Below are 14,113 nucleotides of genomic sequence, written 5' to 3'. Positions count from 1 at the left end.
CATATCAATCAATCTCTATAACGAGACATGGATTTCATCAACTAACTTATTATTTCACCAATATATATTATTATCATCCAACTTACCAGGCATTTTGACCCATCTCAGAATCTCACCTTTTAATAAATCAAAACGATAATTAATATATGCAGATCATAATAGTTATATCAGGATTAAGAATATAAGTACATTTAATAGTTTAGAGAATATGTTTTGTCAGTCAGTCTAAAACAACTATCTCTACTCTGTTCCGTTCAATACATACAAAATGCACTAGCACAAGAAGTTGGAACTATACCGTTCCCATAATCAAGATAAATTACCTATAATCTTGTGCTACAATCGTACCAATGGCATGTCCAATTTCCATCCTAGATTGTGAACAAAAAACTTTATACTTATAAGAACCGATGATTTAATCCTTTGTGTATAAGCTAAAACTCTACACACTAAATCATTTTCTATATAAGTAAATAGACACCATAAACGAATATATGATCTATTAAAATTGAGCAAATATTTATTCTATAATAAATATTATTTCTTAACACATGGTTAATAGTATATATCCCAACAATTGAATCCCCTAATAGATTTTCCATTTTCAGCGGCAATAAATAATCCAACAAAATGCAACACACTAGTTGATATGGCACTCACGTTTTCCAAAAAATATTCATCAAGAAATAAATCTGCCTACCCACCGTAAATGTCCCTAAATCAGTTTTCCATTTAGGAGGGTCACTACCAAGAGAGTTAATAACTACATACCTCGTTGCCATATCTTGTTCGAGATGTTCATTCGACATCATAACTTCTCGACCAACAAGAGGAATTAAGAGTGATACCCAAGTCGCAATTGGATATACTATTTCAGTAATTCGAATATGCGTATTAGACAACACAAGTGCTTGCTTAGTAAAAGGAGCTAAAGTACCAGATGCATCTCTTTGAGGAGATTTGTCAAACAAAGCAGCAGCATCTAGTATTTTTTCTCCTCCACACTATTCGATTCTTTCGTATAAGTTAACACCGAAGTAGGGAACTTGGTTTGCATATTAATATCTTTGCAGAATCTATAGTTAAGTTCAAGAATGCTAAAGCTCACTGTTGTATGTGAATTTTCATCGAACACCTGACCTTCGGTAATGGAAGAAGATTACCGTACCAAATCTGATTCTACTGATTTTGCATTCCAATTTGAGGAGTTCCCAGGCATTCAAGAGTTGCGATCTCAGCATCACTTCCCGTAAGCAATGCCAAGAAATCCACATTGGTATACTTCTCAGGCAATTTCTCGAGCATATGGTCTGCTTCTGTGTTTCCACTTGTGAAGGCATCTTCCAAGTCAGATGAGTATGTGATAGGGCTTAAATCTACAACTGCAGAGGGAGAGTTCGTCGGAGGAACAAATGTAGTATAGCGAATATAGTCAATATAGGCTCGAAAAGTATCTGCCATACTCACCGAAGTTGTGCGTTGTGGAAATCGCATTAGCAATTTTTCCTTAAAATACTTCCAATCGAAGAATTGCTTGTTACGATGTAACCACATAAACCAAGTAAGAGCTTCACCATCAAGGTAGAAATAAGGAAGAGGTAGCCAGTCCTTCTGGGAGAAGCCAAGGCAAGTGAAATACTGCTCGGCCCGAAGAATCCAACCCTCTAGATCGTTGCCACCACTGAATCGATCCAATACCACCATTGCCATTTGGAGTAAGAACAATGAAAGCGCCAATGTAACAAACACTACAATGGTTGTAGTGATTTTCTCAACTCAACAACCAAACAATAGAGAGAACAAACTAACAAGCTTTGATTCATACGAAAACGAGCATTACAATATGAAGAACTCGAACAATAACAGTAACTATAAAGAAGAAGGGATGAGGGAACTAAGAGAGAATTGGGGATGAGAAGCACGGTCTTTGCCTTAGCATAATCATAATATGCATAAACCTATTTTGCTCTCACTAGTCTTTATTTATCAACTCAGATACCACACACAGCCACTTAATTCGGTGTTGGGCCGCTTTGCCAATACTGGTCTAGGCACAATCATAACAGAGGTCTACCTTCTTTCCTTTTTAGCCTGTTTAAAAAGGAATGTCTCATTTCTTTTTTTTTGGCACTATTTTAATTTCAGTTTTTCACGTAACATATTTAAGTCCACATATTAAATAATATTTTGATATATTTGACATAACTTTAATTTACTATGATAAAATTGAAATTTTTTCTTTATTTTCTTAAACTGCGTATAAATCAAACTTTATCAGTCTTGTCTAAACGAAGAGAGTACTACTAATACATTTCCCAAAATATGAAATTTAATGGATTCAAAAGGCAATATAATAATATTATTTCTGTTATTAATTGTTAGCTGTATGTCAAACAAAAGGAGTAAAAGCATACTAATCTCAAGTCTCAACTAACACTATATGCAAAGACTAATCTCAGCTATATATATGCAAAGAATGAATTGAATTTTGGCAGAATCTGTTGTTCTTCCTCTTACCCTGCGCGCCAAACATCCCAAAAGCCTTTGAAAATATATGCGCCAACAATAAATTTTGGATAAAAGAAGAAAAAAGGGACAATCGTGGAAGCAATCTAAGCTAAAATCTCTCCCCATTTTCTCTCTATGTCCATTTTCAGGCAGTAGCAGTGGATGTGTTATTGGGTCCAAATTTGAGTTTGGGAAAAATGGTTTTACATTTACAAGAACAAAACATAGAGCCCCAAAATCCAATCTTGAATTTTGATGCCCTTCTATGTGAGGAAGATCGATTAGATGAGGGAGATTTGGGAGGAGGGTACCACTCAGATGAAAGAAATCAGAATGGGGTCATCGAGAATGTGAAAAAGATTTCACCTTTAATAGAATGTGACTTGTTTTGGGAAGATGGTGAGGTTGAAACTCTGTTATCAAAGGAAAAAGTGAATCTTTTTTATTGTACTAGTTTAGTTTCAGATGGGGTTTTGTTGGGGGTAAGAAAAAAGTCCTTGGAATGGATGTTGACTGTCATTGACCACTATGGTTTCAATGCTTTGACTGCTGTGTTAGCTGTCAACTATTTTGATAGATTTATATCTGGAGTTCTTTTTCAGAAGGTTAAGCCATGGATGAGTCAGCTTGTGGCTGTTGCTTGTCTTTCCATTGCTGCTAAAGTAGAGGAGATTCAAGTGCCCCTTTTGTTAGACCTTCAAGTATGTAGCTATATTTTGTTGATTAAGATAGACTAAATGATAAAAAGCATATCTAAAGTATCCTGATTTGATCTTCATACCTGAACTATAGGCTTGTGAGGTTCCTATAGATTATCACCAACTACTGATTAAAACGCATATCACTTGTCCTCTTTTTTTCTACCTGAATGTAGGTAAAGGGAACAATTGATAGTTGAAGAGTGTTTTGATAAATAGTTGGTGATAGTTCAGGTAGGAAACTTGCACATTAGGCATGTTTTGACCCTTCACTTATTAAGATATTGTAGTGTTGGTGTTTGTATAAATGTCTTAACGGTTTTGTCCGTTTGTCATTTCTCGACTATTGAACACTGGATTGAAATGAAGTAGAATGGGCATTGAGAATTGGTATAATTGATCATACATAGCTTAGGATTGAGATATGATAATAATAGTTAAAGTTGTTATGGTTGTATTAATGATGGATGTATTTTGTTGATTAGGTATCAAATCCAAAGTATGTGTTTGAGGCAAAGACAATTCAGAAAATAGAACTTCTGGTGTTGTCCACCCTCAAATGGAAAATGAATCCAGTGACACCACTTTCATTTATAGACCATATCATCAGGAGATTTGGATTGATGACCAACCTATATTCGGAGTTCCAGGGGAAATGTGAAAACATCATTCTTGGTATCATCACTGGTGAGATATCTATCTGAAAAGTTTGTTTGAGACTTTTGGATGCAGGTAGTTTATTGATTATATATTCGATCATGCTGAATGCAGATTCTAGGCTTCTGCATTATCCTCCATCTGTAATTGCAACTGTAACATTGCTTTATGTGATCAATGAGATTGAGCCTTGCAATGCAGTCGATTACCTTAATCAATTTATGGCTTTTCTTAAAGTTAGAAAGGTTTGCACTCTTTCACATTGAGTTTTATTTTCTGTAATCGACTTCTTTAGGCTTCTTAGTAATACCTTATAGTATTTGATTAGCAATATCACTATGCCTATTTGGTTTTGTGTGTCACTGAAGTTCTTGATCTTCAAACAGGACAGCATTGATGAATGTCATGATCTCATTCTAGAGCTAATGGGCATTTCTGGATCCAAAATCTACCAAACCCACAAGCGCAAATGCCAATCTATTCCAGGTACTCCCGATGGCATTATTGATGCATATTTTAGCTGTGAAAGCTCTAATGATTCTTTGGCCATGGCACCATCAGTTTCATCCTTGCCAGAACCTCAGTATAAGAGAAGTAGAACGTAGGATCAACAAATTTTATTTGCTCCAATAAGTTCTGTGTCTTTGTTTTAGATCACAGTTCTTCGCTGAGCTCACATCCTCTAGATTATCTAATTCGCAATGGTGATATATGGACACAGTTTTGGTATGTCCTCTTAAAACACAACGCACAATTATATAATGTTCTATCAGACAATTATATGATGTTGCATTATGTTTTCTGGACATGTGATGAAATCCATGTAACTGTTTAGACAGATTTGAACATGAATTAAACTATGTCTGATTGGGAATTGAAGGAAGAATGAGTAAAATATATATCGGGAGATCTTTTCCTTAAGTGCATCGATGCTGCTATTTGAAATTTACTTTTTGAGTATGGTAACTATTGCCGATGAGTATGGATTCAAGATATATACACACACATACAAACACATATATAATATGCATTTTACTTGTTCTTTTCCACCCCTAGTGTGCTTTCTACCATATATTGCAAGCAAGTTGCCATAACTGGATAGATGCTTGGAAGTGGGATCATAGATAGAAATGGACGTCTCATGTTTTCTTTGTTTTCTCATAGATAGAAGTGCTTGTGAACTAGTATAATGAACCCGACAAAAGATCTGGACATGTTAGATCTATTGTACGGAACATTACCTTGCATTTATGTGGCTTGAACCTATCATGTCCCTTATTGAATTCTTGTACATAACAAAAACTCAGTGCATCGTACTTCCCTTCTAATTTTCTGCTTGGAAAGAACAAAATTATCTGCTTATAAAAATAAGTAAAAGTATCACTATTTATAATAATGAAAAATCTATTAATCTAGCTAGAAATTAGAAAATATATTCCAATAGCAACAATAATATATTCGGTGAAATTTTACAAGTGAAGTAGGGGAAGGATAGAGTTTATGGAGACCATATCCCTACCTCGTGGAGGTAAAGGTTGTTTCCAAAGGACCCTTGGTTCGAGTACAACATATCAAAGTAGGTATTAAAAAGAAAAAATGATAGTGAAGAAAACAAAGCAATTAATAAGAAAACAGTAACAACCACAAATCATGTGATAACATAAACACAATAAACAACATATATATGACTATGTAATTAAAAGCGAGACACTAATAGAATACGACTAAACCCTTCGAAAATCAAGACAACACTCCATACTAGAGGCACCACCGGCTTGTTCCAGATACTATTCTGATTTAAAATCTTATTTAGACATGAATAAAACAAATATTCAAATCATTAACAAATTTAATTTACTTTGAATTAGTCTTCCAACATTCTCCCATAATGCAAAGATGTATATGATTGTCCTTTGTTGTTGTTGTTGCTGTATTGGAGCATTTTTCTTCAATCTTTCAATTTTTTTAATTTGTGTTGGAGCAGTTCTCTCCAATTTTCTAATGTTGATGTACTTCTCATCAACTTGACGCTAAGGATGTACATAAATCAGATTGGTTCAGGCTTTTCAATTATCAAATCAAATTAATTTTATTGGATATTTAAATCTATAATCAATTTCAATCAATAAAAGTCAGATTTTTCAATCTCATCTTTTTAAATTATATCAGAGTTTTTTCCCAATAAAATCTTCATAGCACAAAACATACGACTCGTGCTCTAAATACCTTTAATTCTAGCATGATACAACTATATTATAAGATAAGTACTATTACATGACTAAACGCTACATAAAAAATATAAAATTATTATACATTTCACTGTCCAAATTAACCAATATAAAACTTTTACACATTTTTATGGTTTAAATCAATGTAAAATTTTGAAGTAGATATCCAACACTATAGACTTTCCAAGCGTTAAATTAGTTTTTTATTATTAGCATTAATATTGATTTTGTTATGGTTTGAACTTTATTTGTGTCATTTACATTTATAAGCTACAAAACTTATTACACCATTAGAAAAGCTGAGTTTGAACTAATACCTTAAAAGACAAAAACAGTGAAAAAGCTTAAGAAATATTTTAAAAGTTATATTACAATAAATATTTTTATGTGTAATATATTTATAAAACTTGTATACATGTATATCAGGTTGGTTTGATTTGGGTTTGAATTTTTCTTAGTTTAAATCAAACAAAATTAATTGTGATTGGTTTTTATCAATACCAAATCATAGTCATTTTTTCTCTTTCGATTTGACTCGAATTATTGATTTTGTTTGTACATCTCTAGTTGAAATATTTTTCTCTAACTACTTTTCTCCAACTTTTAATTTTGTTGAAGCTCGTCTTCAACTCGTATAGATACACTTTGTCAACAACACCTATTTTTGTTAAAATACTTGTCTTCAACGAGTGTTGATGCACTTGTGGCTAACACCTCTTGATTGTCGATTCACTTGTAATCAACTTCCATTATTTTTGCTAACTTCTTTCTAATTTCTAGAGAATAATTTCTTCACGAAATACACTTTATTCTTGTATTTCTTTAAATCTTTAATAGTTTTGTCAATCATTCTCGGTCTAATTGTTTTTTTCATATAACCATATGCCATAAAAATCTCCTAAGTGTTTAAATGTTCTCTACAGTTCTCCACAACTCTCTACAATTTCTTTATCTCTTTGCTAAATGAAAAGAGAAAAAAAAAACCAATAAGAGTAATAGTGAGATGATAAATACTCTTTCATATCGAAAAATGCCTAGGAACCCATGAAAAGAAGTGAAGCCCCCCTATTTAGAATAGTACAAAAGGAAGAAGGTCAATTTACCTCTGTTATTAAAATAGTTTAAATATATATGTACATTGCTAAATTCTTTATCTAATTAAATATAACTCTCACATTATACTTCAATCTAAATATATCCCTTCCATTATTCTTTGACACAAATTTGTCTTTAGTTTTGACGGAGGACCAAAATCAATCCTAACGGACCCATATGAACACCCCTAACAAAGTTTATTTAATAATTATATTTGACTGTACATGAGTATATTTGATCTTCTTTCCTAACATAAAACCTAATTTGGCTAGAAAATAGAAAAATCCATTTATATATTAACTATATAAATTATGTTTAAATATAAATTGAATAAATACCCAAATTCAAAACAAATTAAAATTTCCAAACTCCAATTTTAAATTATTCTCCCAACCCATATTGTGACAAACTCAGAGAGGACCACAAGAGTAGTAGAATGGGTAGTATTGCTTCATCTTTATTGGGAATATAGACTATTGTTTTGAGGTATTAAAAATGAAGAAGGCTTTTTAATAAATTATGTCCACAATATTTTTATGCTAGTGGAATTCATCAGTGACGGATTTAAATTTTTCATTCAGAAGGTTCAAAATATAAATTAAAAAAACACAAAAAATCAAGAAAATTCTACATCTATTATATTCTATACATTCTTAAATTATAGGTAATATTTGATGAACCCCTAGTACCCATGTAGCTCCGCCCCTGGGAGCTGAATAAATTGGTGCAGTGTGAATCTTAATGCGTCAAAAAAATATTTTATATAATTTTTAATTTCTACTAAAACAATTTTTTTTTTTTTGCCTCCATCTCGAGGTACGATCACAGCAGTAGAATATACAACTCCCTGAAGAAGCACGACCAGTCAAATAGACATGAGTCATGACCAATAAAATAAAAAGGACCAGTCAAGTAGTGGAATATATAAATATAAATATATGAATCTAAGATGCTTACTTGCAAAGACAAAAAGAAATGGGGTTCTGATTATAAATTAAGTCATAAAGTTTGGTCCTAAAAGTCCAACTAAAATATTTGCATAAATAGAAAACATATTCTCGATGACCGGCAAAAGCAAAATCATATGAAAGTGTCAATAGATTTAACAGGATCCAATCAGCCCAAGAAAAAGTGATGAACTATCAAGTGTTGTTGGACAGATTTGAAGAAGAAGACAAAAGGAAAATACTTCAGGTTACTTTAGACGGGAAACCTATTTTTTTAATTCATACATTTGTAAAAGAAAGGTTGAGGTTGATAACACAACTTTCTTCTTGTCTTTTATATTTTTGCATTATTTAAGTATCCTCATGTGTAATATCATCAGAGTATGTTACTAACTCAATGATGATCGTAGAATACCTAGTTCTCTCTAGTTCTTATTTTCTTCATGCTTGTTAATTAGTGGAGGTTCATAACCTTATTAGGAATGGAAAGGTAAGGTCTAGCCCCCTTGCTTTTACTTATCCCTATTGAAGATTTTTATATTTTTTATATTAATAAAACACCACTAGACACTCTGTCTAGCGGTATATTTTTAAAATATATATATATATATATATATATATATATTCTCGATGACTTATCCAATTTCTTTTTGAAAGCATATACTACCTAGTATAAAATACGAATAAACCAAGGACATTCAATATTTATTATATATATGTTGANAAAGGTAAGGCCTAGCCCCCTTGCTTTTACTAATCCCTATTGAAGATTTTTATATTTTTTATATTAATAAAATACCACTAGATACTCTGTCTAACGGTATATTTTAAAAATATATATATATATTCTCGATGACTTATTCAATTTCTTTTTGAAAGCATATACTACCTAGTATAAAATACGAATAAACCAAGGACATTCAATATTTATTATATATATGTTGACCATAATTTTAATCTTATTGCAAATAGAAGAAGTGATATAGGATCACCTTATTCAAGTCCCTTAGCAACATCAAGTTGGCTTACTGCTATCACTATTGAACAATATGATGTAATTATGGGTGACAATTGGGCGGGTTGGATTAAATTTGGGTGGGTCAAAATGGGTCAAGACAATAAAGGGATCAAGACCCAACCTAACTCAAATTTGTTTTGGTCAAAATGAGTTAGGTAACAGCTTATTAACGGGTCATAACTCAATCCGCCCAATTTTTACTAAGTTTTAATAGCTTTATTTGTTATTCTTTAAGCTTTTAGTACCTAATAAAATTATTTTTTTCATTATTATGACTATATACATAACATATAAAATCAAAAAAAAAATTAATAATATTTTTACAAGATTTCTCGAAATTCAATTTGGGTTACATATCAACCCAATTTTTAATGGGTTGAAATAGATTGGATTGAAATGAGTTGAGCTAACAAATGGGTGAGTCAATAGCCAACCCAAACCTAAATGGGTTGGGTCGAATTGGACGAATTGGGCTTAATTTTGCCACCCTAGATGTAATTGAGCTGCATTATCCAATTAATAAACCTTGTAGGAAAATTAAGGTCATTCAACAAAGTCATAATATCCTTTTGTAGATGAATCTTAACCATACATCTGGCTGATTTGTGTTTCTTGGTGTATGATTTCACCAACACTTCATAAACAACATGCAAACTCTAAGGCTAGATGATAAAAAAATAGAGAAACAAATAAATGATGAAAATGGGAAAGCAAGGAATCGATATTATCCGTGATGGTTGAACCAAGTTTTATATTGAATTTTAAATTAATAATACGTACATATTCAATAGATTTTAAAACAAATACTCCCTATGTCCCAATCTATGTGACACTTTTCACTTTTCAAGAGTCAAACTGTTTAAGGTTGACCGGAAATTTGCGCATATAATCTTCAATTTTTTAAAAATGAAATTTATATATTTGTAAACTACGTAAAAAGTACTATAAGTCACAATAATTGAAAATTCAAAATGTTTAAAAGCTTTATGAAAAGTTTACGGTCAAAGATAAACTTATTTGAATCTCGAAATTCGAAAAGTGCCACATAAAATGGGACGGAGGGAGTACAAGATTTGAATAAAAACTACCAGATTTCGGAGCTGATACTCTAGCTCCCCCTATGCAAGGAATGAACTTGCTTTTTAAATCATTCGAAAAAATGATTGAGTTTCCAGTACTCTATTAGTCTATTGGCTATATTAAGTTATTACTGGTGAATAGGAAGAAATACAAATATATTGGGCTGTAAAAGTAAAAAAAAAATAGAGAAAAATTTGTTGTTTTCGCTCTGAGTTGCTCAAATTGAGTACTCAGCCTTGCAAAACACACAACTAATCAGAGCTAATTTTGTAGGTTGCAGTATATAATCGTATATATAATGTATAATTACGTATCAGAGATGTATATACATTTATTAACATCGTCTGTACCGTATTTTATACATTGCATCAGTCCATCTTTTTCAATGAGGTGATTTTTTTTCAATCTCCATCAATTCCAATCTAATCTTAACGTTTTGAGTCTTTAATTTTAATATATTCACCCAAAACAATTTATATTTACGGCAAATTAAAATTTTAAAATCTGAGCTAAGCACTGAATAGACAAAGAACTATTTACTTGACTAATACAATAAAACAAAACAACACTTGCAATATTTTCGACAGGATATTCTTAGTTAAATCACTGAAAAATCGCATGTGAGCTGACATTTCAAATGCTAATACCTTCTGGAAATGGAAATATGAACATATTACCCTTGTCTTTAAATTTTAAAGGTTTTCTCTATTAGAATCTTTTAAAAATTAAGTTTTCTTCTCCGTTATAAGTATTTTTACTTAATTGTAGAAATATTTCGACATTTCAAAAGTAGTTTTTTTTCAGAAGAAGTAAAAATCACGACACACACAAAATATCGGGCCTCGGATTGGGAATTGAGGTCAGGTCTTACAAAGGCGGAGCTAAGATTAAGAGTTTAGGGTTCTAAATTTCCTTTTAAAAAAAAAGAGAGAGAGGGGTTCGAACCCACAACTCTAGCGTGAAGAGCATTTTCACGGTCCCTTCCTTACCACTGAACCATCAATCAATTTTGTTAGGGTTTCACAAAGTAATATACATATATATATTTATTTACACCTAGCTCCGCCTCATGGTCTTAGGTCCAGTCTTTGGGTCAGTTCTCGGATCGATCGTTGAGGTCGTGTTCCGATTCAGGTGTTGGGGTCAGATCCTAATTCGAATGTAGGATCTTGAACCAATAGCCGCGGTCAATCTCGAGTCAAGTGTTGGGGTCAATTTTTGGATCGATCATTGGGGTTGTATCTTGATTTAAGTGTCGAAGTCCGGTCCTGAATCGGTTATGTAACACTCTAAAAATTTCTAATCTAAGACCTGAATCATTCAATAACACCTCGCAACACTACACTTAGAATTTGAATTGTTCAGACAACACCACGAACTTTGAGAAAGGCTAAAGAGGGTTAACAGGCTAGTCCATGAGCCCAAAATGGACCATAGACCCTTCACAGAACAATAAACGGTCCGTTTAGGGGTCCACGACCTGTTTAGGGCAAGGTGACCAACCCTCCAGGGTTGCGAATGTGGGAGTCACCTGGACGGTACCCTAGACGGCCCGTGGTGGCTTGTACGATCCTTTAGGAGTCCGTACAGGTCACCCATCATGTTTTATTATTTGGGTCAACTTTAAGCAATCATATCTCTCAGCACATAATAAATTATGTGGCCCATAACCTGTCAAATTAAAGGTCTTTGAGTCATCTTTCCAATCCTACCAATTTTACCTCATTTAGAGTTTGGAGTAAAAAGTTATGCTCATTTTGGTTTTAAACTGAGTTTTGAAAAAGTAAAGAGGAGTTTGGGAAAATTAGGCAAGAGTATAAGGGAAACTAAGTACTTCCCAAATGTTTCATTTTTACATGAAGAAAGAAAATATTTTTATTTTTTTTAAGAAAAGTTAAAAGAAATTTTAGAAAGATTGAGTACGTAGCAGTTACTTCTTAACCCAAAATATTTTTTTACATTGAGCAAAGAAAAACCTTGTTTTCTAAATGAACATTAGAAAACATTTTTTGTATTAGTTAATTTTTTAAGCTATGTGTCTCAGAAACTTCTACCAACATCGCTCCTGTTCGTCACATATCATCTTCCTCCGCCGAAGGAAGGACGCTAGTCAACTTTTCGATGTCCACTCATGTGAGTTCAAGAGTCTTCTCCACTATATATATCTGTGTATTGAGGTTTGTAGATAGAATGTCCCCTAATCAGCTCTGTTTTTTATCTATCTCAAAAGCTCAAATTAAAGTTAAGTCTCCTCTGGGACTATTCGCCGGATGAAGAAGCTCAAAGATGGAGCTTCTAGTAGAAGCGGCTCTTGTCTGAATGTTGGGGTTTATTTGCCCTGATTTCTTACCATAAATAGGTTTTCCTTTTAGGAAAAAGTTTTAATAGTTTACTAGTCCTTTTTCTTGTAGAAAAGGTTTAGGACTCTATAAATATAGGATTGTTCCTTCTAACTTAATTAGCATTCACAATGTAGTCCTAGGGTTTTGAGAGTTGCGGTTATGGGGGAGAATTTTGTGTACCTCCTTGTATTCCAAGTGAATTGTTTGAGGTTGTTTCTCTCTATATTTTGTACTCTCATATCTATAGTGGATTGCTCATCTCCTTTGTGGACGTAGGTCGATTGACCGAACCACGTTAAATCTGTCTCTTTTGGTGTGTTTCTCGTTTGTCTTCTTACTCGTGGTCTTTCGAGGTTTTCTTTGCTAGCTTCCGCATTACACCTGCTTATTTCGGTCCTAACAAGTGGTATCAGAGCCATGGTTCAATGATGGAACTAGGTTACAAATGGGTGTTCATCTTGGCGGGTGTAGTTCTAGTCACAACCTTTTTGACAGTAATGAAGATCTTTGTTGGAGAAGTTGTTTCAGAGAGGTTCTCTGTATCGAGACGTAGATTTAATGGAGGAGATTATGGAGAAGAGATGCAGGATCCTAAAGATTATGGGAAGAAGGTGGACAAATTTATTTTGTCAGAAATTCAGGCCAAGGGGGAGATTTGTTGGGGTTTATTTGCCCTGATTTCTTACCATAAATAGGTTTTCCTTTTAGGAAAAGGTTTTTAATATTTTACTAGTCCTTTTCTTGTAGGAAAGGTTTAGGACTCTATAAATATAGGCTTGTTCCTTCTAATTTAATTAGCATTCACAATGTAGTCCTAGGGTTTTGAGAGTTGTGGTTATGGGGGAGAATTTTGTGTACCTCTTTGTATTCCGAGTGAATTGTTTGAAGTTGTTTCTCTCTATATTTTGTACTGTCATATTTATAGTGGATTGCTCATCTCCTTTGTGGACGTAGGTCAATTGATCGAACCACGTTAAATCTGCCTCTTTTGGTGTGTTTCTCGTGCTGTTAGTATTGTTAGTCATTTTCTTTCTAATCCGGGAAGAGAGCATTGGAATGTTGTTAAGTGGATTATGAGATATCTTTGTGGCACTTCTAGTTTGAGTCTGTGTTTTGGTACAGGGAAGCCTATTCTTTGTGGTTACACTGATTCAGACATGGCTGGTGATGTTGATACTCGTAAGTCTACTTCAGGCTACTTGATTACTTTTGCAGGGGGAGCTGTGTCTTGGCAATCTAGGTTGCAAAAATGTGTTGCTTTATCTACTACAGAGGCTGAGCTTATTGCTGCTGTTGAAGCTTGCAAAGAGTTGATCTGGATGAAGAGATTTTTGGGGGAACTTGGTTGTGCTCAAGAGAGGTATGTGCTTTATTGCGACAGTCAAAGTGCTATTCATCTTGGCAAGAATTCTACATTTCATGGTCGGTCTAAACACATTGATGTGAGGTATCATTGGATTCGAGATGTGTTGGATTCTAAGTTGCTTGAACTTGAAAAGATCCATACCAATGATAATGGTTCCGACATGATGACTAAAGC

General features: G+C 33.2%; 1 protein-coding gene across 1 annotated transcript; it reads left to right on the top strand.

Moving 5' to 3' along the window:
- The first annotated feature begins 2,656 nt into the window (after nt 1–2,656).
- Nucleotides 2,657–4,762, top strand: LOC125848286 (cyclin-D3-2-like). Its single transcript, XM_049528130.1, has 4 exons — nt 2,657–3,209; nt 3,692–3,893; nt 3,978–4,108; nt 4,250–4,762. The coding sequence occupies exons 1-4, from the start codon at nt 2,706–2,708 to the stop codon at nt 4,466–4,468; spliced, it is 1,056 nt and encodes a 351-aa protein (XP_049384087.1). The 5' UTR covers nt 2,657–2,705; the 3' UTR covers nt 4,469–4,762.
- Nucleotides 4,763–14,113: the final 9,351 nt, after the last annotated feature.

Source organism: Solanum stenotomum, chromosome 12, assembly GCF_019186545.1.
Source record: "Solanum stenotomum isolate F172 chromosome 12, ASM1918654v1, whole genome shotgun sequence".
Taxonomy (NCBI): domain Eukaryota; kingdom Viridiplantae; phylum Streptophyta; class Magnoliopsida; order Solanales; family Solanaceae; genus Solanum; species Solanum stenotomum.
The sequence above is the reverse complement of the archived record's forward strand: the minus strand, read 5'-3'. Positions and strand labels throughout refer to the sequence as shown.

What these genes read in the sequence shown, in the direction of transcription:
- LOC125848286 (XM_049528130.1), top strand. Translation starts at nt 2,706, where the DNA reads ATGGTTTTACATTTACAAGAACAAAACATAGAGCCCCAAAATCCAATC. An exon ending in CCCTTTTGTTAGACCTTCAA is followed by an intron (nt 3,210 to 3,691) that starts GTATGTAGCTAT and finishes TTTGTTGATTAG; the next exon opens with GTATCAAATCCAAAGTATGT. An exon ending in CTTTTCTTAAAGTTAGAAAG is followed by an intron (nt 4,109 to 4,249) that starts GTTTGCACTCTT and finishes ATCTTCAAACAG; the next exon opens with GACAGCATTGATGAATGTCA.